This window comes from Elgaria multicarinata, chromosome 3 (genome assembly GCF_023053635.1).
Source record: "Elgaria multicarinata webbii isolate HBS135686 ecotype San Diego chromosome 3, rElgMul1.1.pri, whole genome shotgun sequence".
NCBI lineage: Eukaryota > Metazoa > Chordata > Lepidosauria > Squamata > Anguidae > Elgaria > Elgaria multicarinata.
The window spans coordinates 4,657,752-4,682,129 of record NC_086173.1 but is presented as its reverse complement, the minus strand read 5'-3'; the positions used below and the strand labels follow the sequence as shown (position 1 = coordinate 4,682,129).

General features: G+C 47.7%; 1 protein-coding gene across 1 annotated transcript; it reads left to right on the top strand.

Moving 5' to 3' along the window:
• Window positions 1-23,765, top strand: LYL1 (LYL1 basic helix-loop-helix family member). Its single transcript, XM_063119171.1, has 4 exons — window positions 1-568; window positions 11,665-12,095; window positions 20,586-20,677; window positions 21,417-23,765. The coding sequence occupies exons 2-4, from the start codon at window positions 11,665-11,667 to the stop codon at window positions 21,758-21,760; spliced, it is 867 nt and encodes a 288-aa protein (XP_062975241.1). The 5' UTR covers window positions 1-568; the 3' UTR covers window positions 21,761-23,765.
• Window positions 23,766-24,378: the final 613 nt, after the last annotated feature.

The following is a 24,378-nucleotide window of genomic DNA, read 5'->3' as shown; positions in this document are numbered from 1 at the left end:
TTCTTCAAAGCAGCTCCTTCCAGTGGCCAAATAGCGCCTGTCACAAGAAGAGAGGTGGCCACAGGGGGATTCACGGGGAGAGGGGGCAGGAAAAGCTGGAGCCTAATTGATTTGACGTCCCCAACACTACGGCTAATAACAATAATAATTATACACCAGCTCTGGCTGAGGGAAGCAGTGGAGAATAGAGGAAGCAACCACGAATCATGGCCCCCGAGCATTGTAGCTGCCAGCAGCCATGTGGCCGACTTTGGGGGTAAACTCCTGGGGGATGCTAGCCGCTCCCCTCCTGTCCAGGCTCTAGGATCGGACCTCAGCGGCATCTCCTGCTTCGTCTTCAGGTAGCCCTGGTGCAGCACCGCTTCTACATGCCCCCCCCCCCCACCTCGCCATCCAGGCCTCCTTACAGCCGGCAATCGGGTGACGCTTCATTTCGCTTCGAAATTCCCCAGCCCTCAAACGGAATTTTACCGCTTTGCCTGCCCTTCAGCAACAGGGAATCCAAAATGACCATCTTTGACCTCTGGAGAAGAAGAAGAGAGGGCTTTGGCCGGGTGGAGTCTCACAGGTGAGAAAGGGGGCATTTGGGGTGGGAGTGGGGAAAGGGTGGTTGGCACGTTCCTTGGAAAGGAAGTGAGCCGAGTTTCAGCCATTGTTCATATTTCAGCAAAGATGATTATTTGTAATGGCAGGAGTCTTTCAACTCATGAGTTACATTGAGGGGTTGGCGACTGGTGTTGCTTCACTTTCTTGCAATTTGTTGTTGATCTGAGCCTAAAATCCTTTCTTACTCCCATGGTACTGAATGCCATGAATTTTTTTCCTGGTACACAACGCTCTGTATTTTTTATCCGGTGCTAAATGGCTTGTACATGTTTATAATAATTTCCATATTGTATCAAGCAGTCCAGAATAAGGGTGTCTGGAAGAACAATTAATCTAAATCTTCTTCAAATTGTGTTTTTCATGTGGGAACTTTTTGTTCATTATGAATTATTGGCTTTTTCTTATTGCCTTTCTCTCCTCTCTGTGAGAACACCCAGTTTAAGAAAAGGATCAACATCTGTAAACTCAGAAAACATAACTGGAAAATGGATTTTTCACTGTAATCCCAACAATGCAGTTACAAACCAAATATATTTTGAGGTAAAATCCAGATTCTTTAGAGAAATCAAAATGAGATCCTTCAGGCAATGTTAATTTGTCACAGGCGTGCTCCCTTATTTTGGAGGAATATGTTAATTACAATTAAATGATCACCACTAATCATTAGGTTTAAAACTTCCAGCCGTACTTGCATTTGAATTTTAAACTTTCCTGTGTTCTCATATCTTGGAAATGATCACTGTTACCATTTAAACCACACTGATGTATCTCACATGGTTGACAATTGCATTCCTTATCGTGCTGTATTATCCACATGGTTTCCTACTAGGGTTCAATCTCTGGTAAAAAAAATGAGTAATTATTACTTCTTTCATTACTTTTTTTGAAAACCAGATTCAATGCAATGGCTCATTGATGTTTCCTATCAGATACATGAGTAGCTCAGCATTGTTTCATGTGTAATGATCTGTTTTCTACATTCAGATTCGTGTGTGTAATCATATTATGTAACATGAGGACACACATTATATAGTCATCTGTGTAGGGAGTGTGAGGGAATGTGTGTGTGATATATCTGGAACGGGACAAAGTGATGATGGATTATACTCTATTTTTCTGGATATACTATCACGAAAACTGGTCTACACAGTTGCAGCCAATGCTGATCTCAACATTTTGAAAGGAGTTGCAAAACAGGGAAAGTGACTTCCCCTGCTCCGACCCGTAACCAACAGTTGTTTTAGTAAGGGCCTCTTCAAACTTTACACATTTCCGCCAGGGCAAGAACTTCCGTGTAGGAAAAAGAGTGGAAACCGCGTGTGAATTGTTGCATGTGACAATTGCACACACGTCTGCTTCACGGTGACCGTCCATGCTGGCTCTCTGTGCATATACCTACAATGTGCAAAGCAGTGAAAGACATGCATGTGACATTGGCACACATGAGAATGGGATGAAGGTTCCATGTTTCCCTCCAACACTGGAAATAATGAGAGCCGGTTTAGTGGCTAAAGTGTTGGACTGGAAGTTGGGAGATCCAGGTTCTAGTCCCCACTCAGCCATGGAAACCCACTGGATGACTTTGAGCTAATCACAGATTCTCAGCCCAGCCTACCTCACAGGGTTGTTGTAGTGAGGATAAAATGGAGAAGAGGAGGATTATGTACAGTGCCTTAGGTTCCTTGGAGGGGGAAAAAGTAGGATATAAATGCAATAAATATAATAATAATAATAATAATAATAATAATAATAATAATAATAATAATACACTTGAAGCAGTTCCAAGAGTCAACAGGCCTTAGTATTACATAGACCGTTCTTTCAGAAAAAGATGTAACGTATTATGTCATACAAATATGATATATTTTATAGTTTATGCTAGTATACTATTAAACTATAATATACTATTGTCTAACATCATAAACTGTGGTGTTAGGTAACCATACATATATGTCTATATAATATATACAAAAACAATAGATATTCAATGTGTTTTATTTATATAACACAGAGAATTTTATGAGAGAGAAAGAGAGAGAGAGAGAGAGAGAGAGAGAGAGCGCACATGGTGATAAATATCAGGGCCATAATGAGTCATGGAGTTATATGCTCCTCATTTCCGTAATTACTGATTTCAATTAAGTTTAAGCACTCTGAAGTCTGTGTTGGATTTTGGCCATAGAGTATTTATGTAATTTATCATCTATAGTATAACAAATGCTTATTTAAAAAAACAGAGGGCAGGAATTTGAATTATTACTATAGCATTATCTGGATAGATCCATTATCCAGTTAATCTGAAACATTTGAATTTAGCTCAGTTCCATTGAAAGTTAGCATAAGCAATTTGGTCAAACTAAGGCTACTGTCCACAACCTCCTGCCTTCCAGATGTTTTTGGACTACAATTTCCAGTATTCCCGACCATTGGGCCATGCTGGATGGGACTGAGAAAGGCTGTGCTAAGGCACAATGGATTAAAATGAGCCTTGGATTGGTTATATTGGGTTCCATAGGTATTATTACTCACATAAGGGAGATTCTTCTTTTGACTAGTGCTTGTTTGAATGAAAAAGGGGATGTTCGTAATAAGGCCGCTGCTGCTCAACTCTAGTCTAGATATACTTTGAACGGATTTTTTTGTCTCTTTTTCCTCCACAGTCTTCCCTTTTAGGGAGAAATTCTTGGAATCAAAACAAAACACGTCACCGATGTCCCATTGATTGGCAGTCACAGAACTGGCTTTTTAAAAACCTGTGTTTTAAAATTAGATGCATCTCCATCCACCCACATTTCAAAGTAGTTCTGCCTCTCTCTCTCTCTCTCTCTCTCTCTCTCTCTCTCTCTCTCTCTCTCTCTCTCTCAGAATTGGTTTGAAATGGCCTCAGATGTTGATGATTGGAAAGCCAATTCCTCCTGATGATATTTGCAAAACCATTTCCTCTATTTCTCAAACATTTTTATTGCCTGACAGCCGAACAAAGAACCGAGAAAGCCACTCCAGATGAGACTTGTTGCTATTTTATCTCCCTCGGCCCAGTTACCTGCTTTGCAGGTAACTGCAAATCATCCCTTTCTATCTCAGCCACAATTCTAGATTCAAAATTTCTGTGTGTGTTGTGGGAGGGGATGGAGGAGGGAGGGCAGAGCTGGACTTGAAAAGAGAATCCAGCATCTGGGAAAGGCAGAGGCTGCTGAAAATCCTACATTTTGCCCTGAAAAGTTTTTCCCATGTCAGAATTTAACTTGTAACCAGAGCTGTTCTGTACTCTATTTGAAAAGAGTTCTAGACAACAAAATCCAATTCCCAAGTCAACTGCAATTCTTGCAATTAACACCAACTTGCTCAGGTTCGCATGCTTTAATCTACACTTCCTTTGGGGTCCCACCACTTCAGGAATGGAATGGGTGGGGGGTGGGACTTCGAGGTATTAAGGCTATTGTTCCCAGGCTTACTTTGTTTTTTTTCTTTCTGCTAGAAATAAAGCACAAATAAAGCACAGGATCTCTGCAAAACCTGTGAGAGACTTTGAACGTTGGTGTATGCCTCAGTGGAGGGAACACAGGACCAGTCTGTAGCAAGAAATGTGCATATTGTCGTTAACCAAAATAATTGAGAGTGGGTGTTAGGAAGGTGGGAGGCCCAATCTTTTGGTCAAATTCAGATTGAGACATACTTAAGGTAGACTTATTGAAAACAATGGGGCTAAAGTCTCTCATGACTGGCTTGTCCCATTGATTTCAGTACTTGCACTCTAAGCATGACTGAAGCCCTGGCTAGACCAGGCATATATCCCGGGATCATCCCTGTGCATCCAAATGACACACAGGGGATCCTGGAAGATTATCCTCCATTTGCCTGGGATAATCCTTAGGTCTAGCTAAGGCCTAAGTCTGATTCCAACCCATTGGGAGCACTATGCAGCAGGAGATTTATTTATTTATTTATTTATTTATTTATTTATTTATTTATTTCACTTATATACCGCTCCCATAGCCAGGGCTCTCTGGGAGGTTTACAGAAATTCTAAAATTTAGATAAAAATGAGTATACAAAATTTAAAATTCTAAAACACAGAAACCTACACACATAAAGCATTAAAAACCGTTAAAAAACTAAACATGTGGGTGATTAAGATGTGCCGCCATATTCCTGGGCAAAGAGGAAAGTCTTAGCCTGTCGCCAGAAAGATGCTCAGCCATTTCTTCCTTGAAATTCACCCCACCAGGGGGAAGGAAGCAGCAGCAGCAGCAGCGGCCTTGATTGGTGCCTGTCTGAATCAGAGTCATATGCACTTACTTTAGAGTAAGAAAACAAAAAAGAAGTCAGCAACATGCTAATATAACATTTGGTTGACAATATGAAGGAAAATGTCTGGAGTTTGATGTGGACTGAAAGGAAAGCAGAGAATAGTAGAGACGAGGGAGAAATTCACTTGGTTCACATGTTAATGCAAATTTACCCAGTTTTGCATTTTCAAACCAATAAGTGAACCAAAACTCAGTTATCCTTCAAAATTCGCCCTTCAACAATTTTTGCAATGGCATTCTCCAGTCAAAACATGCAAACCAAACTATATATATTAGGGAAATGTCCTCTAATCTGTATAGTAGGCAAACTTTTGTAGAAAATGCATGTATTAGGAGAGGTGTATACATAAATGCATTTGAATTTTCATGTAACCTTTGAAAACAAGGTTCAGAATGATACAAACTTAAAATTGCAAAAAATATGCAAGGTGAACCAAACTTAAGCTTGGGAAAAGGAGAAACTGAGAGAAACCAATATGCACAGATCCGAGCATGGCCAGTTAGATCAGAATGGATCTTGAGTCCTTAGTGTCTGCAGATAGTGGTGGTGGTGGTTTTTCTGGAAGCTAGAAAAACTGGCTTTGACTGGGGATTGAAAATTTGTTCCCTAGGAGCTGAGATGTCAGGAGCAATTTGCACGTTGGACCAAAATCCTTGTCACCGTTTTTGCAAGTTGATCTTTTTCATTGGCCCTGTTGAACTGGTTATGGAAAAACCAACCATAAGAAGTAATTTAGATGTTCCAGAGAGAGATATTTTCCCAGTGCTTTTAGGAGGAAGTGCTCTGAAGCAATTTAGGAGCTGGTTGACTGGGTAATATCCCTGGCACTCCAGGGGACATTCAGATTGCCACCAGCACTTCAGGTCTGATGGAGAAGAGGTTAAAGAAGTGAAAAAAACATTAAACTGAGAAAAACAGCCAAGAGCCTTGCTAGAACAACTGGATAATCCATCTGGGAGGAGGGGCGACGGCGCGTGCACCGTCACCCTTTTCCAGATGTCAACATGTGACGGGCCAGGGAAAGCCCCATCACATGCTCCCCCCTTAAAGGGCCATGTGCGCAGGAGCGCACCGCCGAAGCAGATAAGTTTTTTAAAAAATAATAAAGGGTCCCCCGCTCCCCCTGATTCCGCCCCACGATGTCTGATGCCCCCCCACCTGCTCGCTCGCCCGTCCTCCCCCCGCCCGCCATGGCTGTCCCCATCCCCATTCTTCTTCCCAAACCCGTCCCTGATGCCCGTGCCCATTCTTCTCCCCCCTGTCCCCGATGCCCGTGCCCGTTCTTCTCCACCCCCTGTTCGCCAGGCCCATCCCCTGTCCCTGATGCACGTGCCCGTTCTTCTCCCCCCCATTTGTTCGCTAGGCCCGTCCCTGATGCCCGTGCCCATCGTTCTCCCCCCTCTCTCCTGCCGGGTCCGGTCTTTCCCCCAGCCCCCATCTCCTCCCCCCCCCCCGTGATTCCACCCCCCGGCCTGATGGGCACAGCGCTCCTATGGAGTGCTGTGCCCAGTCCGTGGCTTCTCCCAGCTACTCGCTAGTAAGCGAGCAGCCGGAAAAAGCCACGGATCCTGCTAGACCTTCAGCAGCCCCGGCCTCAGGCCAGGGCTGCAGAAAAACCAGGCCATAAGTGAATCCACTTATCCCGGGTCAAGGGAGGACTTAGCCCAGTCTGACCTCGGAATCCCCTGTGCATCATCTGGATGCACAGGAGGGAGACCGGGCCTCACACTGCGCTAACTCCTCGTCTAGCAATGGCCCCACTCTTGATAACTGAGGCCTTAGCTAGACGTAAGGATTATCCCAGGCAAATGGAGGGGTTGTCCCTGCCTGCTCCTGGTATCCCCTGTGTGTCTTTTGGATGTACAGGGATGATCCCGGGATATAGGCCTGGGCTAGCCATGGCCTGTATCTGCTGCCATTTTGCTGTGCTGTTCAGCAGTGATAAAACACAAGGAGAAGGGATGCAGACATTTGTCTGTGGAAGCCCCCCCGCTCCCAAATGTTTTAACTGTGGAACTGGTCTTGTGAATTCTTCTGCATATGACCAAATTGCAACTAACCAGCAGCCAAAATCCTAGAGTAGGCTGCGACATCACCAGCCCTTTCACTAGGCCCGTCGCATAAACCCTTCTCAGGCCAAGCGCCACCACTTGAAAACCGGAGGGAGGGTAATTATTATTATTATTATTATTATTATTATTATTATTATTATTATTATTTATTTATTTATATAGCACCATCAATGTACATGGTGCTGTACAGAGTAAAACAGTAAATAGCAAGGCCCTGCCGCATAGGCTTACAATCTAATAAAATCATAGTAAAACAATAAGGAGGGGAAGAGAATGCCAACAGGTACAGGGAAGGGTAAGCAGGCACAGGGTAGGGAAAAACTAACAGTAGAAAGTAACAGTAGAAGTCTGCACAACATCAAGTTTTAAAAGCTTTAGGAAAAAGAAAAGTTTTTAGTTGAGCTTTAAAAGCTGTGGTTGAACTTGTAGTTCTCAAATGTTCTGGAAGAGCGTTCCAGGCGTTAATTAAAACCTTTCCCCTAGCTAGGAGGGAAACAGGTTTAATTCAGGATCTCTCTAAATTTGCTGTGTGTATAATTTGGCGTGGGTGTTCAATAACTGTGAAGCAGGTAAATAATGCCAAGCTGACACGTGGTATATGGTAGCTAGAAAAATAATAATAAGTTTATTGTTATTTAAAATCTTTAAATAAAAATGTAATACTTTCAATCCTGCCTAATCTAAAATCTCCACACACACCAACCGCCTCACTCTCTTCACACCAATCCAAACTCTTCTTACTCTACAAATAAACAACTCCCCTCACACTCGCTCAAACTCACTTGCCTCATAAACTCCCAACACTCTCTTTATATATACTCCTTCCCTCCACCTATTACATCATAAACCACACCCACTCAGTTCTAACATTCCATACTTACCAGACATACACAATACTAGCTGTACCCAGCGTAACATACACCGTAGTAGCATATCTTAAAGTTTATTAAATATCATCGTATTTTATTTATGGGAGGTCGGGGGGAGGGGGAGCAGGTGTCCCCCTCTCCCCGGGGTTCCTGTCAACCTTGGGCCGCCCGCCCAGCTCGCATGAGATTAGGCCGGGGCCTGGGCTCGCAGCAGGCGAGCGGCGCCCCACCCAGCCGTGCCTTGCTCATGCTCTGGATCGTGGCACTGCCCCCTTCATGGGGGGGTGGGGAGCGAAGAGGCAAAAAGGGGGGTAGGATTACCTTGGAAGGTCCAGAGGAGTTGGCTGAGGGGCTTAGCAACCTATATCAGCTGACGTTACACGTTGCTACTATTGCTTAGCAACCTGTATCAGCTGAAGCCTGTATGGAAACATACCTAAGTATTTTATATATTTAGATACTCAATTGTGGGGTAACGCCACATAGACCCACAGAAATCGATGGGGCAAATAAATCATGACAAACTTTATTCTCATTTATTTTAAGCCCCATTGAGTTGAACTGAGCTAACGCCTAATTAAGGAGTATATAGGATTGCAGTCCAAATCTACTTTTCAGGAGGTAGCAAGTCTTCATCTGAATACACATTAGTAGATTCACAAGATCAGCTCAACATAATAGTTTAAGATGCTGAGTATTGTTACTAGATTATCTGTGTACACATATGTAAAATAATGCCTATACTGACAAGCCTTTGATGCAGAGATTTGTAACATGCCAGGTGGCCCATAATCCTTCAAGCTGGAAAGCGTCTCCAAAGGGGATTCTACACGTCGTACTGAGGGCGCTTCCATGCGCCCCCAGTGCGGCCCCAAAGCGATCGTGTAGCTTGCCTGGAGAAGAGACGAGGAAGAGGCGTCCTTGCCGCCGCCGCCACCCACCTACCTCCTCGCCAGCCGGGTCACAGAGCTCGGCGGAAGAAGGCGGGGTGGAGAGCCGAGCTCTCTGACCTGGCCGGCGAGGAAGTAGGTGGGTGGCGGCGGCGGCAAGGACGCCTCTTCCTCATCTCTTCTCCAGGCAAGCTACACGATCGCTTTGGGGGCGCACTGGGGGCGCATGGAAGCACCTTCAGTACAACGTGTGGAATCCCCTCAACTATCAGGTGTTTAGAATGCACCCCAACTTTTAGCAGTCCAAAGAGGACTAAGCATGTTCCGTGGGTGAAGAAGGCTGTGTTTCTGGGATGGGGGGGAGTGGAGGAATGGAATGGAATGGAATACCGAGGGGGAGGGTGAATGGAATATCCTGAAAAGGGGATCGTTGGCAAGTTGGAACCCTGAACAGGAGCAGTTCACAAGGCAACATTTGGTAACATAGAACATATAATATGTAACCTCTCACACACACTCTCCTAGGGAACCTCAGGGCTTAATGATCTCTGGAAGGAATTTTCAGCATTCTATACCAAAGTATTATTCCCAGGGAAGCCTTTAAAGTTAAACTGGCATCAAAACAAAATAGCTGTGTTATTCTGTTCCGGCAAAACCAACCAAGATCCTGTAGTTTTCCAAAAGGTTACAGCTAGCTTCATTGCAAGCACCACTCTACTGGCTTGGGAACAAGCATGTTCAGCCAACTTGTTGATGGCGGGAAGGGAAAGAAAATGGTACCAAGGAGGGGGGCCCTCCCCCGCCACCAATACAGAACAGGGCCTTGAAGAAACCCACACAAGGCTGTGGCTTATCCTCTCCACCGGTTGGTGAGAGACCACAACCGCATTCTACAATTATCTGCTGAGAAGGCCTGCCTCAATCTTACCTCACCATCTCTGCTCGATGGCAGGGGAGTCCCCACACATCAGAGTGTCACAAACACCTGCAGGGAAAGGCTTCTCCCCATTCATCAGAGAAGGAGCAAGCAAGGAAGAAAGAAATCTCAGCCGTACTCAACAACAACAACCAGCACTTGGTAGGCCCGATTGATGACCAACCCTACCATTAAGTAGAGTGAAGTATCTACCTCAGGCAGTAGAATTGGGTGTCACGAAAGGGCAGTCTTCATTGGCTTCCAATTCACCTCAGAATCCAATATAAACTTCTCCTGTTGACCTATAAAGCTTTTCACTGTCTAGCTCCTTCCTATCTTTCCTCTCTCATCTCACACTATTGCCCCGCTCGTGCTCTTCGCTCCTCTGATGCCATGTCTCTCACCTGCCCAAGGGTCTCTACTTCCCTTGCTCGGCTTCGTCCATTTTCTTCCGCTGCCCCTTACGCCTGGAACGCTCTTCCAGAACATTTGAGAACTACAAGTTCAATCGCAGCTTTTAAAGCTCAGCTAAAAACCTTTCTTTTTCCTAAAGCTTTTAAAACTTGATTTTGTTCTGACTTTATACTGTTAGTTTTACCCTACCCTGTGCCTGTTTGCATTCTCTTCCCCTCCTTATTGTTTTATTATGATTTTATTAGAATGTAAGCCTATGTGGCAGGGTTTTGCTATTTTATTATTTTACTGTGTACAGCACCATGTACATTGATGGTGCTATATAAATAAATACTTCTTCTTCTTCTTCTTCTTCTTCTTCTTCTTCTTCTTCTTCTTCTTCTTCTTCTTCTTCTTCTTCTTCACCCTTGGGTAGGTGAGAGACATGGCATTAGAGGAGCGAAGAGCACGAGTGGGGCAATAGTGTGAGATGAGAGAGGAGAGATAGGAGATAGGAAGCTTTGTAGGTCAACAGGAGAAGTTTATATTGGATTCTGAAGTGAATTGGAAGCCAATGAAGAGATTTCAGAAGTGGAGTTACATGGTCAGAGCGGCGAGCCAAGAAGATGATCTTAGCGGCAGAGTAGTGGACAGAAACCAACGGACTGATGTGAGAAGAAGGAAGGCCGGTGAGAAGAAGGTTGCAGTAGTCCAACCGAGAAATAACCAATGCATGAACAAGAGTCTTGGCAGAAGAGAGAGACAAAAATGATCGAATCCTGGCAATATTATACAGGAAAAAACGACAGGATTTAGCTACTGCCTCAATATGAGGAATAAAGGAGAGCGAGGAATCAAATATAAAGCCAAGACTACGAGCTTCCTTGACTGGAGTAAGTGTAACATCATTGACAGTAAGAGAGAATGAGAGATGAGGAGAAGGTTTAGGAGGAAAAACAATTATACGAAAACTCAATAAAATATTTGGGGGAGGGGAAGGAAAATATTTGGGGGTGGCCCTTCCAACTCTGTAATTCTATACTACACCAGCCAGCTAGTATTTTGGGTTCCAGTATTTTGAGAGAGGGAGAAAAATGTCTCCCTATGAAGCTGATTGGTGGGAGAGTCAAGACAGATAAAAGGAAGTACTTCTTCACACAGCACATAGTTAAAGTATAGAATTCGCTACCGCAAGATGTAGTGACGGCCACCAATTTGGATGGCTTTAAAAGGGGGTTAGATAAATTCCTGGAGGAGAAGGCTATGAATGGCTATTAGTCCGGATGGCTCTACCCTACCTCCCATATCAGAGGCAGTCTGCATATGTATGCCAGCTGCTGAGGAACACAAGTGGGAGGGGGGCCGTTGTGCTGATGTTCCACTTATGGTCTTCCCATAGGCATGTGGTTGGCCACTCTGGGAAGCAGGATGCTGGACTCTGGTGTGATCCAGCAGGGCTCTTCTTGTGTTCTCGTGACTTTGTTTTTCAACAGGTCTAGGGTGGCATTTTCAGCTGCACGGCCTGTCTCATTTGACTTCTGAAATAGCAGGTTGATCAGAAGCCGGTGTGGGGTGCCTGTTTCACCCTTGTTCCATTCTCCCCACAGATGAGAAGCAAAGCCAAAATGATGGAGAAGCTGGAGAAGCCCCCGTCGCCTGTAGCCTCAGAGCAGCAAAACCCTCTGCCCCCAGTTTCTCCCACACTGATCCCCTCCCCAGCCAGTGAGGGGGACGAGGCAGAGGTCACCCCAAGCCCCACCAGCCCCACCTCATCCTCTCCCCCAAACAAGAAGAGTTCTCCCTCTGAGCCTCCCCCAGCGCCACTGCCCCACAATGTCCCTGTCATCAGCCTGGGCTACAGCAAACCCCCCACTCATGCTGAGGTCCCCACTACCCAGCTCACTGCACTGCATCCCATCCCAAGCTACTTACAGCTCTCAGCAATGGCCTCTGCACCCCCTCCGCCTCCTATGCCTCTAGCTGGAGTAAGGAGCCCTCTCTTGGGCCCGCCGTATCAGCCCCATCCTTTTCTGAACAGGTAAGTCCTGCGGGGTAAGAATCAGATGGGAGGGGGAAATGGAAGGGCGTCCCGGCTATGCTGGGGACCAGCAGTGGAAACCGTGTCAGCTAGGGTGACCCTATGAAAAGGAGGACAGGGCTCCTGTATCTTTAAAGTTGTATAGAAAAAGGAATTTCAGCAAGTGTCCTTTGAATGCATGGTGAAATTTTGTCTTCATCAAAACAGTTAAAGCTGCAGGAGCCCTGCCCTCTTGACCAGATACAAAAGAGAGGAGGACGCCTGCAGCTTTAACTATTGTGATGAAGAGGGAATTTCACCAGTTGCTGTATGCATACAAATGACACCTGGGGGGATTCCACATGTCGTACTGAGGGCGTTTCCATGTGCCCCCAGTGCGACCCCAAAGCGATCGTGTAACTTGCCTGGCAAAGAGACGAGGAAGAGGCGTCCTTGCCGCCGCCGCTGGCCGGCGAGGAGGAAGGTGGGTGGCGGTGGCGGTGCTACTTTCCCCCTACTGAAAATCCCTTTTCTCTACAACTGTTAAAGATACAGGAGCCCTGTCCTCCTTTTCATATGGTCACCCTAGTGTCAACTGGAGAGTTACAATTTGTTGTATTTTAAAGCAATTATCTCAAACACCTCCGCCTCCAAAGTGCTGGGCAGTTGACAGCCCAAATTACTGCAGCAGATCCTTGTTGATTAACTCAAGTACAGCAAAGGGTCCTCTGTTAATTCGTGCTCCCACCAGCCTTTGGGTTGCCAGGACTCAAGGGGGAAAGTACGACGTCCACTTAGGCACTGTCAAAAAAAGAGCGCAAACGAGAGCTATGCTAGTTTGCATAGAAATTCCATATACTAATCTCTACCTATAAAGCGGGAAAGTATGTGTGTGCAATGTATGTCCGGAAATGTTTGCTCACTTCCAGATGAGTTAGAAACGTGAAATTTGGCCTGCTGATAGGTCTGGCTGTTCAATGTACCAGAATAATCTAAAAACATTGAATTTTGCGTTTTAAGTATTTTGAAAGCATTTAATTTTAAAACCTAGGCTTATGCCTACAAATCCCAGCATGCCTTGGGTGGAACTCCCAGCATGCCTTGGGTGGGAGGCCAGGTTTACCAGCCTTTGGTGGCCATTGTGAGTTCACAGACAGGTGGCTGCTGCAAGCCTTTCACAACCCAGACTCCTATGGTTGGTCTCGAGTAGTCAACCCAATTCCACATAAAAGGAAACAACCCACATAAATGGGATGCATCCATTTACAGTGCCTCCTCCCACCTGCATGCATGGTTTTAAAATCATAACTAGATACAACAGTGTGACTTTGAGGTCAAACTCTGAACATGCTCAAATGCTGATATTGCTGTTCTCGCAGAATCTGGGGAAGTGTGCCTTCACCCTTAGGAGGGAGGGAGGGAGGGAGGGAGGGAGGGAGGGAGGGAGGGGAGGCACTCTGTGCATGCCCAGAAACAGGCCCAATGAAAGGGGGGCAAGTGCCTTGGCTGGCCCTGACCCTTCAGTACTGGCTCCTGATGGCGCACCTGGTGGACGAGAAGCACAGGCCAAGGCAGTCCCAGCAGGACTTGGCTGGAGTTGGGCACATCCACTGACAATGGCTTACCTCCCTTATTGAGGAGGCATCTGTAAGCTGACAAAGGCACACTGGGACTGGCATGTAGAGTGGCTGGTTTTTTAAAAAAAGCATGGGTTAGTAAGCCAGATCATTATGTGCAAACCAGGTCACTATCTCTTAATCCTAACTCACTAACTGCCTTTGTTCTCCTTCTACCTGACTTTCTCCAACTGCCCCTCAGCCCGCCCACCATTCCATTCTGGCCTCAGCTATCAGTCATTCCTCCATTCACTCTTCTGTTTCAATGGGATAGTCAGGCTTTTACATAAAAATCATAAACTTTATTCAGTAATTCTGGAATGTTGTGGAATGATCCAACAGGCCTAGCACCGGCTTACTACTTTAAGATGATTACCCAGATGGATGGATGGATGTTTAAAAGTACAATGATCCCACTAAAGTAGACTGGGACCAGGTGACCTGTGTGCCTACCTGCTGTCCAGGTTCTAACTGTTGATGGGCAACTTCAAGTAGGGTTGTGTGCAAATGGTCTCTTTAAATTCTCCACCCTATTTGTGGGCAGGGGAGAGGGGAGAAATTCTCCAACAGTTTATCACAGGTAGCACTCCCCACTGGCAGGGGTTGTAGCAAAGCGTTTTTCTTTTTTCCTAAGTCTTCTACGGTTTTCGGCACTGCCAACTACGTCACATCCTTCACAGGGCTGGTGTGAGGGGGTCAGCTAGTGCTTAGCCAAACTCTGTCCTCTAATTTCCTGAAAGTTTTCTTCTTCCATGAAAGATGCTTCCATTGTTCAGCGTCATTCTCAGGGTGTTTTACAATTTATTTTTATGAGCTTACCTAATCACTATGAGGAGGCTGAAGGTTGTGTGTGTGTTTCTACTTTTTATGACACATCTGCTCATGGCTCTGCAGCCTCCCAGGCTGCCTGTGCTTCCTGACCTGAAAGCCAAGGACACTATGGGCTGCCAGAGAAATGGTTGTGCAATGAAAGACAGGACACCCACCCACCCACCCCACCCACCTCCTAAGCAAAGCAAACACAAAAAACCCAAATCCAGCTCATGAGAATTTCTCTGAAATTTTCTTCTCCTTGGAATTTTTTTTTTTTTTTGGAAAGTGATTTATTTTCTATCAAATTGAATGAGAATGTGGAAGAAAATGTGGAAGAGTTTTTCAGCATAGCATCAACTTCAAGGCCCATTGCTGCCCTGCCTTCTTACTGTTCTTTATCTTTAAGCAGGACTTGGGCCAGATCTACACCTTGTGTTAAATCATTACAAATGTGGAATAAAAATCAGGAAATAACACTATGAAAACGGTACCTGGAATGTGTCCTCTTCTGCACTTCAATAAAGCAGTAGTGTAGATCTAGCCTTGGTCTGGACAGTGCTTCGAATAGAGGACTGTCCTCCATAAAGTAGGACACATAGCCACCCTACTTGGGCATCAAGGTGGATGCCTCATAGGCCAGTGAGGGGACTCTTCTGGGATGTGGTAGAGCCAGGAAATGGCATTTCCAAGTGAGAGGGCAGAGCCTGGTGGTGAAGAATGGAGCCCGGTGGTGAGGAGTGGAGCCCGGGGGTGAGGAGTGGAGCCCGGGGGTGAGGAGTGGAGCTCGGGGGTGAGGAGTGGAGCCCGGGGGTGAGGAGAGGAGCCCGGGGGTGAGGAGAGGAGCCCGGGGGTGAGGAGTGGAGCCCGGGGGTGAGGAGAGGAGCCCGGGGGTGAGGAGTGGAGCCCGGGGGTGAGGATGGAAGGTTCTGCTGATGGAAGTGGAACATCTTCTTTGGATTTCACCCCTTGAGAGAAAGGAGGCTTAAACTCTGATTGGACTCTGAGGCTGGCCTGTCAACCCTTGCCATTAAGTTATTTGCTTGTTTCTTTATTATATTGTTCTGTGCTTGCTTAACTGTCCATTTGCAAAGACGATGCTCCTTGCCCTTTTGGGGATTGATTAGTACTGAATGAGTTAATACAGCAAATTAGGACTCAACAGGGAAGGCAGGAATCCCATTGTTTTATGGGTGTCTGTAGGCCGGGACTCACACATTTGGCACCTGAGCCTGTGAACCGGCACAAGCCAACGAAGTACAAAGCTAAATGTTTGTACTAGTTGCTTGGGAAGATCTTGCGTTCCAATTTTATGCTAAGTGAACCAAAATTAAAGTGAGCAATCAGGGAGCAGGGAGGTTAATTGTAACTGTAATTATAATTATTTTTGTTCTTTGTGTGGAGGGAAGGGTTTTGTGTGTGTTTGGTTTTCTCTATTATCTGTTATGAAAACGCAATGAAACAACAGGATAAGCAAACACACACAGTGCTACAGCAGGATGAAAAACAATGTGACTTTAAAAATAATAATGGAGGGGTAAAGGGGATGTGGAACAAATACACTGCACTTTAAAAATATACCCTATTTCTTCGATTCTAAGACACACTTTCCCCCCCATATAAACATCTCTAAAAACGGGGTGCGTCTTAGGATTGGGTGTGTGTCTTAGGGTGTTTTTTTCCCCTGTTGGTGGTACTGAAATTAGTGTGCGTCTTACAATCGATGGCGACTTACAATCGAAGAAATACGGTATATGTCAAGAGACAGCTATTATTAGAGTAGAAGTACTACAATCACCTGGAGCCCATCTACACTTGTCTAGATGAAACGTAACAAGTTGGCAGAGATGACGTCAGCAGTCACGTGATGCTGTTGTTGTTACGTTTCTTCTGACTTTTAAAACCGTTCCACTTCCTGTTAAAATCGTTTTAAAACTAACAATGTGCCCCAAACTTTCGTTGTTTTCAATGCCGTCTTTCAAAGTCATGTCTCGTGACCATGGTCTTTGCTTCCTGATTAGGACAAGTGAGGGCTTTTCTAGGGGAGGGAGAGCTGGCACAACGCGACGAGGGGGAGGGAGGGCGGCGAAAGAGGGGACAGAGGCTTAATTTTTTTAAAAAAACGCTTATCTTTCGGGGCGCACGTGGCCCCTTTAAGACGCTGCAGGGCTTCCCTCGTCCCTACGCGTCGCCCCGCCTCCCTGCCGGCTTATCCCGGCAGGTCTAGCTCAGAGTCACCGGAAGAAGGAGGTTTACTTCAGAGCCGGTATGAGCATAATGAAGAACGTTCTAAAGAAGAGTGTGCCGGGGTAAAACGATAGAAGAAAAGGTATTTTGATTGACTGGGCTCAAGTTGCATTTTGTAACGTAGCAAGGGAGGACACAATAATGCACTTAAACAACGGTGTAATGAATAGTGTAGATCCTGCCATGGTAAACTAGGTCCTGGGAAGCTGTTCCAGCCACAGCCTCTGCCAACCTGGTGCCCTCCAGCATGCTGGCTGGGAACGATGGGCGCTGCTGTCCAAAACATCTGGGGGGCACCAGGTTGGGGAAAGCTGACTTATGCCCTTGCTGATCCAACATGGAAAGGCCATAACTCAACCGCAGGCTGCTGGTTTATATCAGTTCAAGCTCCATTGTTTCTTTCCATCACCCTTCTTACAAATTTCATGTTACCAAGCTGGTTGCCCAGGGTTCCCTCCCTTGCTCTCCCTTCCCTGATTTGCCCAGTACCCATCTCAGCCCTGGGCAGAATTAATCCAGATGGGTTTGGGTAGCCATAGTCAAGCAGGCTACGGTATGTGTGTGTGTGTGTGTGTAGGGATTGGTTGAGGAAGGAACGAATTTAACCTAGCCACTGGGAAGTGGGATTACCTCCTTGGCACCTGGACTTTTCGGGGTGACAGGCAGAGTTTAAGCAGCCTGAAATGTCTTCCAGGATGTGACTGGGGCCACCACCGGGGAGGCTATTAGGAACCATTTCCACCTGGCAGGGGCTCTCTCCACATAGGGGCCACCCTGGTGGGAAGCCGTTCAGGGCATGGGTAGGGCTTGGCCCAGTGGGCTCTCCTTGCTAGTGCCTGGGCCACCAGGGATATGCATTGTGCCTGGTGAGCATGAGGAGGAAATAAGAAAATACATAGGAGTTCCTGGGGTCCAACTTGCCAAATGCATCGGAAGCAAGTACCTTCTTGCTTCTAGGCTGGCCAGAAGAGGACAACACTCTATTTGAAGGTGGCTTCTGTTTGAAGAGCTTTCAAGTCCAGGGGCAAATCTACACAGAGTCTTCGGGGCGCCTGGAGTGCGCCTGCAGTGCGCCCCAAAATCGATGATGTAGACAGTACCTTAAGCGTTCCAAGAAGAGGCGGAGGAGGAGGAGGAGGAGGAGGCCCCGCATTGCCCCTCGCGGGGACGGGGTGAAGAGTTCCCGGCGAAAGAGCCACCCGGGCCCATTCTATGACCTGGGTGGCTCTTTCGCCGGCAACAGGAGGCCGGCGGACAGGTGGGTGGCGCCAAGGACACAGCCGATTCCCCGGCGAAGCCGCCGGGCCCGGCAACTCTTCACCCCGTCCCCGCGAGGGGCGATGCGGGGCTGCCTCCTCCTCCGCCGCCGCCTCTTCTTGAAACCCTTAAGGTACTGTCTACATCATCGATTTTGGGGCGCACTGCAGGTGCCCCGAAGACTCTGTGTAGACTCGGCCCAGGTCTGGTTTAAAGATAAAGAACTATAAGGAAGAAGAGCAGGAACCTCAACACTATCTGGGCATCAGACACAGGATCTATTTCAGTGACAGTAACAAAATGTATGTTTTTAGTGCTGTGTAAGTGGCCACCCTGTTTGATCGTCTTGCTGGGCTTCATCAGCCTGACCTAGGTGCTCTGAGTATTGAGCCGCCTCCCCCCACCCACTTCATCCTTCATCAGCCTGGCTTGTCCTTCCTTGCGGATCCTGGGGGCGCCCTGCCCTACCTCTAGTGGGGGTGGGTGGAATAATCTGGTAAGCGAGACTCAGCCTATGGACTGCCAGATCTACACTACAATGGAGTGTTGGCTGCAGCACCCAGTTTTTCTGAATTAAAATCGGAGCCTTCTGCTTGGGTCTTGTCTGCCTGAGTCCACAGTAAATTTATGGAGGCGTGGCAGGATGACCTGCCTGCAGAGAAGGTCGTCCCCCGTGCCTCTGTGTGAGTTGCTGCTGTGGATGTGCCTGCTTGATTGGGAACAGTGACTCCCACAGAGACAGAATGGGGGCCTCCTCTGAGAGTGGGTGGGTCATTCTGGCATGTCTCTGCATCATTTAGTTTTATTGGATTGTCAAAAGGGGTTCTGCTGCAGGGAGAGGGAGAGAGAGACTGTTGATTGGAAGGAGGCACACCCAGAATCGCATAAGAGTTTTCGGTGAATGGATTGGATTGATTGATTTCTTGCTGGACACTACACGTTCCATCAAGTCACACTAGTGTGCCATGGCACACAATTTGGGGGATTATCCCAGAAGGTCTTTCTGTCTTTTCTGGCAAGCTTCTGGTCTTCACCCTCCATGAACTGGCGTGCAGTTCTAGTCTGTTCTGCTTGGCTAGGGCAAAGCTAAGGCGCGTTGAATGCTGCTGGCTGCCAGAAAGGCTTTCTCAGGTAGGAGAATAGACTTGTGTTAAGCTAGCCGCTGAGGCTGGATTCATGTAAGGGTGACAGAGACAGGTAAGGAGCCTGATAAACGGTAAGGGATGTGGCCATTGCCAGGAACAGCGTATAAAGCTGAGCTAGGCAACTCGGTTCCTTCTGGATGTTTTGGACTACAGGTCCCATAATCACTCACAGTTAGCCATATTGGCTGGGTCAATAGGAATTGTAGTCCAAAGCATCTAGAGGGCACTAGGTTCATAGAATCATAGAATCATAGAATCATAGAATAGTAGAGTTGGAAGGGGCCTACAAGGCCATCGAGTCCAACCCCCTGCTCAATGCAGGAATCCACCCTAACGCATCCCTGACAGATGGTTGTCCAGCTGCTTCTTGAAGGCCTCTAGTGTGGGAGAACCCACAACCTCATCAGGCAACTGATTCCATTGTCGTACTGCTCTAACAGTCAGGAAGTTTTTCCTGATGTCCAGCTGGAATCTGGCTTCCTTTAACTTGAGCCCATTATTCCGTGTCCTGCACTCTGGGAGGATCGAGAAGAGATCCTGGCCCTCCTCTGTGTGACAACCTTTTAAATATTTGAAGAGTGCTATCATGTCTCCCCTCAATCTTCTCTTCTCCAGGCTAAACATGCCCAGTTCTTTCAGTCTCTCTTCATGGGGCTTCATTTCCAGATCCCTGATCATCCTGGTTGCCCTCCTCTGAACATGCTCCAGCTTGTCTGCGTCCTTCTTGAATTGTGGAGCCCAGAACTGGACGCAAGACTCTAGATGAGGCCTAACCAGGACCGAATAGAGAGGAACCAGTACCTCATGTGATTTGGAAGCCATACTTCTATTAATGCAGCCCAAAATTGCATTTGCCTTTCTTGCAGCCACATCACACTCTTGGCTCCTATTCAGCTTGTGTTCTACAACAATTCCAAGATCCTTCTTGTTTGTAGTATTGCTGGGCCAAGTATCCCCCATCTTGTAACTGTGCCTTTGGTTTCTATTTCCTAGATGTAGAACTTGGCATTTATCCCTATTAAATTTCATTCTGTTGTTTTCATTCTGCTTAACTCTGATGTAAAGAATCAGAAATGGAAGTCCTTTCCATGGACTGCTTGATCACAGCTGTGAGCTTTGAGTTTTACTATTGTACAAATGCTCCGGGCCTAGAACTGCAATCCGGTGCTGGTAAGGGGAGGGGAGTACCTCCTTCACAGAACAACACCCAACTTGGAGTTGCTGCAAAAGAGTAGGGGCAGCAACCCTCTCCCCTCCTCATGGAGAGGAACAAGAGCCTCTTCACCCCTCTGCAAGGTGTGGCCATAATAACACTTTTGGCCTGCTTGGGAAAATGATCAAAACTCATCACCCAACAGATTTCATGGGCACATATTTAAATGGTGTCTCTCGGGTCCCTGGAGGAACCCGCCTGACCTCTTCTCTTTTCTCCCTAGCATCTACATTGGCAGCTCTGGGACTTATGGCCTCTTCCCCAGCAACCGCCTCAAGCGCAGGCCAAGCCATTATGAACAAGAGATCACCGAGGGTGAGTAGCTGCGGGGGAACCGTCCATGCTCCTCTCCAAGGATGGCGTGAGAGAGCACAGGCAGAGATGCCCATTTTATAGAAGTGGGGGCTGAGTCTGAGGAAAGTGGCTTCCGTAAGACCTTGTGAGGTGGAACACACACCCAAGCAGGGCTGGCGCTGCCATAGAGGCCAGTCAGCTGGCCGCCTAGAGCTCCAAGTTAAGGGGCACGCCGAACGCCGTGCCCAGAAGTCGCCCTCCCGCTCCCAGAGCCGCTCTGGACGAGCGAGGGCAGCTTCTGGGCGCGCTGTTCTGAAGCCGCCCTTCCGCCTCCCACCCCAGCGTCCCTGGCTTGGCTTTGGCTGGGCGCCTGCCAGGGACGCTGGGGTGGGGGGTGGAAGGGTGGCTTCAGAACAGTGTGAACGGACAGCTCCATGTTCTGGTGTCTGGGTACGCCAGACATCAGAACGTGGAGCCGCTGCCCGCCCCACTGTAGCGTCCCGCCCAGCCGAAGCCAAGCCGGGATACACGTCCTGACTTCGGGCGAGGGAAAGATAACGCGGCCTCCATCCCTGCCTGTCTCCACCTACCTGGGGTGGGGTGGGGTACAGTGGGGTGGGGGTACGCCGGGGGGTGGGGGGGTTGAAAGCAGCTCACCTTGCCTAGGGCGCAAAATAGCCCTGCCCCCCAAGTCCATGCTCGGTGTCATGTCTTTGCAACTGTGTTTCACCCACCGACCCTTCCCCACTTATCTACCCAGGTCATCAGCCCCAGAAGGTGGCCCGCCGGGTCTTCACCAACAGCCGGGAGCGGTGGCGGCAACAGAACGTGAACGGCGCCTTTGCCGAGCTCCGGAAGCTCATCCCCACCCACCCTCCCGACAAGAAGTTGAGCAAGAATGAGATTCTTCGCCTGGCCATGAAATACATCAACTTCCTGGTCAAGTTGCTGAGTGACCAGGCCAGGTCGGCCGGGGGGGAGCTTCCAGATGCAGAGCCCCCCTGCAATGGGACCCCGAGGACTCCCTCACCACTGCCCCCCATCAAATTGGAACAGGTGACAGTTGACCCAGGGACTGTGCTGGGGGCAGGAGAGCCACGGTGATCAACAGCCGCCTGTCCAGCAGTGTTACCAGCGCCTCCCACCCCACTCCACACGTGTAGGTTGAACCAGCATCAAGGGGAACTACCTGGGCTGAACTGAAACCCCTTCCAAGGATACTTTGTGCTGCTGGGGACCCAACTGGGACCTAAAGCCATTGGATGTGCTGTGATATTTGGGTCACTGTGACTTTCAGAAGCCGAGTGGGGCTGATTTCAGGGTCCACCTGTACATAGGCAGGGATTGAGAGAGCAAAGCAGTCTCTTTGGCTGAAACGTCATGCTTAGTTTTTGCCACAAAATGGGGATTTAGGGGAGGAATTGGAAGGGGGCTTTTACATTCATGTCTCCTGCTTGACTTGCTTCCAGGATAACCAGAAATGGGGGCAGCAGGGAGCTGCTCAACAGGGCCGGCTCTACTGGTTAGGAAAAGTTACCCCTCCTGCCCCTTCTTCCGTGAGATGGTGACCTGTCATCAGGGCTTGCTGTGGTTGGCGGAGGAGATACCTCCAGGCTTCCACTATGATCAGGGATGGGCAACCTGGTGTCCTCCAGATGTTTTGAACTACTACTCCCATCAGCCCCAGACAGCATGGCCAATGGACAGGGCTTATGGAAGTTGTCCTAAACATCTGGAGAGTGCCAGGTTGCTTGCCACAGTCTATGTTTTTCCTCTGCTGTGTGTTTGACCTGGCCTCAATGCCCCCAAGGCCAAGCTTCCATTATTGTGCAGACCGTAAATGGATATTTGAGCCTGCACAGAAGAACAAAATCAGACGAATGTGTTGGCGTTGCGCTTGGCCCGGATCTGGTGTAGGGAGGCCCTCAAGCTCAGAGGCTCTGCCTTCCCTCAATGAGGATCCCTCATCACAGGGCTCTGGCTAGGCTTGCTCTGCAAAGCCTCTACCAGTGGTTTGACGGGCACCCATGACTTCCCCCAAATAGTTGGAGGAACAGCTGGGGAGGGACACAGAGTTCTTTTTTAAATGGCTGGAAGGGAGAGGATTAAGCAGCCCCTCCCAATGCCATTCCTTTGCTCAAGATTGCAGACTGTTAAATGCATCTGCAGCCGTGTCCCATCCAAGCCAACCCTCAGTAGCTCACTTCAGACTACAGGTGAGGATTTCATGAGAGATTGGAGGGGGGGGGCAATCCTACACAATGAAAACTATAAAAAAAATTTTTTAAAAAAGCTAGGCTAGAACTCTTCTCTCAGACAAGCTATTTTTCTATGAGTAGGGATCTTTTTCGTCCCCATTCCCCCAGCTTTCTGAAATGGTACAATTCATATTCAGGTTTACTGCCTCAGTGGGGTGAACTAGCCTTAGTTTAGTGCCGCAGCTGGACTGTAAGGGGGTTACTCAATTTGGGGGTGAGGGGTTTTGGAGGACATGGGGTGGTGGTGGGCGATGTTGGACAATCGCTGTGTCACTGCTGGTCGGCTAGCTGTGGAAGTTGGGCTGTAGTGAGGAGGAGCCCTCAGCCTCAGGAACCCTTCCCCTTCCTAGAAGCTGGAGGGCGGTTTGTGCTGAGTCAGTATCCAAAGCGGCCCGGCATACTCTGGGCTTCCTGCCAAAGCCAAATGTGCCAGCAGGTGGCCCAGGAGGGTGGGCGGTCCCAGCGTGCCTGTTATCCTGTAAAGAAGGTTGGTGAAAGGCCTTTTAGAAGGAGGGAGGGAAGGAAGGAGAAGGAGGGCAGCAACCGCTCTTTACCCACATACACACACATTGCCATCCACTGGATCTTCAGATGATTGTGCAACCGGAATAATTGCTCTCCACTAGCATCCCTGTAGACGGAGCCTCTGTCGCCCATCCCTTAGGCTTTCCACAGGGGGATGTGGGCCAGGACTCTCAGACCCGCCTGTGTTCAGGCCAGGAGGTGTTTATGGCCTGAAGTGGTCGTGTTCTGTTCCAAGAGAAGTGAAATCCTAAAACTGAAATCAATGCCACAGTCGAATGAAAATACAAAGCAAGACTTTTAATGCAAAGTCTGCTGGTATTGCAAAATCTTGCTGGGTGTGCCATGCTCTGTTCTAATGCCTTGTTTGTTTTCTTTTGTTTCCAGAACTAGAGTTTGTTTCTTCAGGTTTAAAATTATTATTTTCATTGCAAGGAATTAATGACAGGAGGAATGATATGGGTAAATGAAGGGAAGTAGGGAAGCGAACCTGACTGATTGGCAGCCATGAGGAAGGGTGTGTGTTTGTGTGTGTGAGAGAGAGTGTGTGTGAGTGTGTGTGTGTGTGTGTGTGTGTGTTGGGATAGAAGGGGATAAAAGGAAAGCATCCAGAGTATTGGACCACTGCCTTCTGAGGACTGGGGATTGTGGCTTTACAATGCCTACAAATAATTCTGAAACATATCTCTGAAATAATGGGGCCGAAAAACTTCCTGTGTACTTCCAGAAGAGATCCACAACAGTCCCAGTTATGTTCTAGAACAGTGGTTCCCAATTAGCTAAGTAATGCGGACTTCTTGTTTTTCAAATATCAAGCCATGGACCCCCAACTTTTGAAAATTTTGTTATCTCTATGGTAGTTACCTGTGTGAAGCAATTTTTTGGGATAAAATAAGGGGTAGCCCCTAATAAGCAAAGGATTTTAGGTATACTAAAAAAACA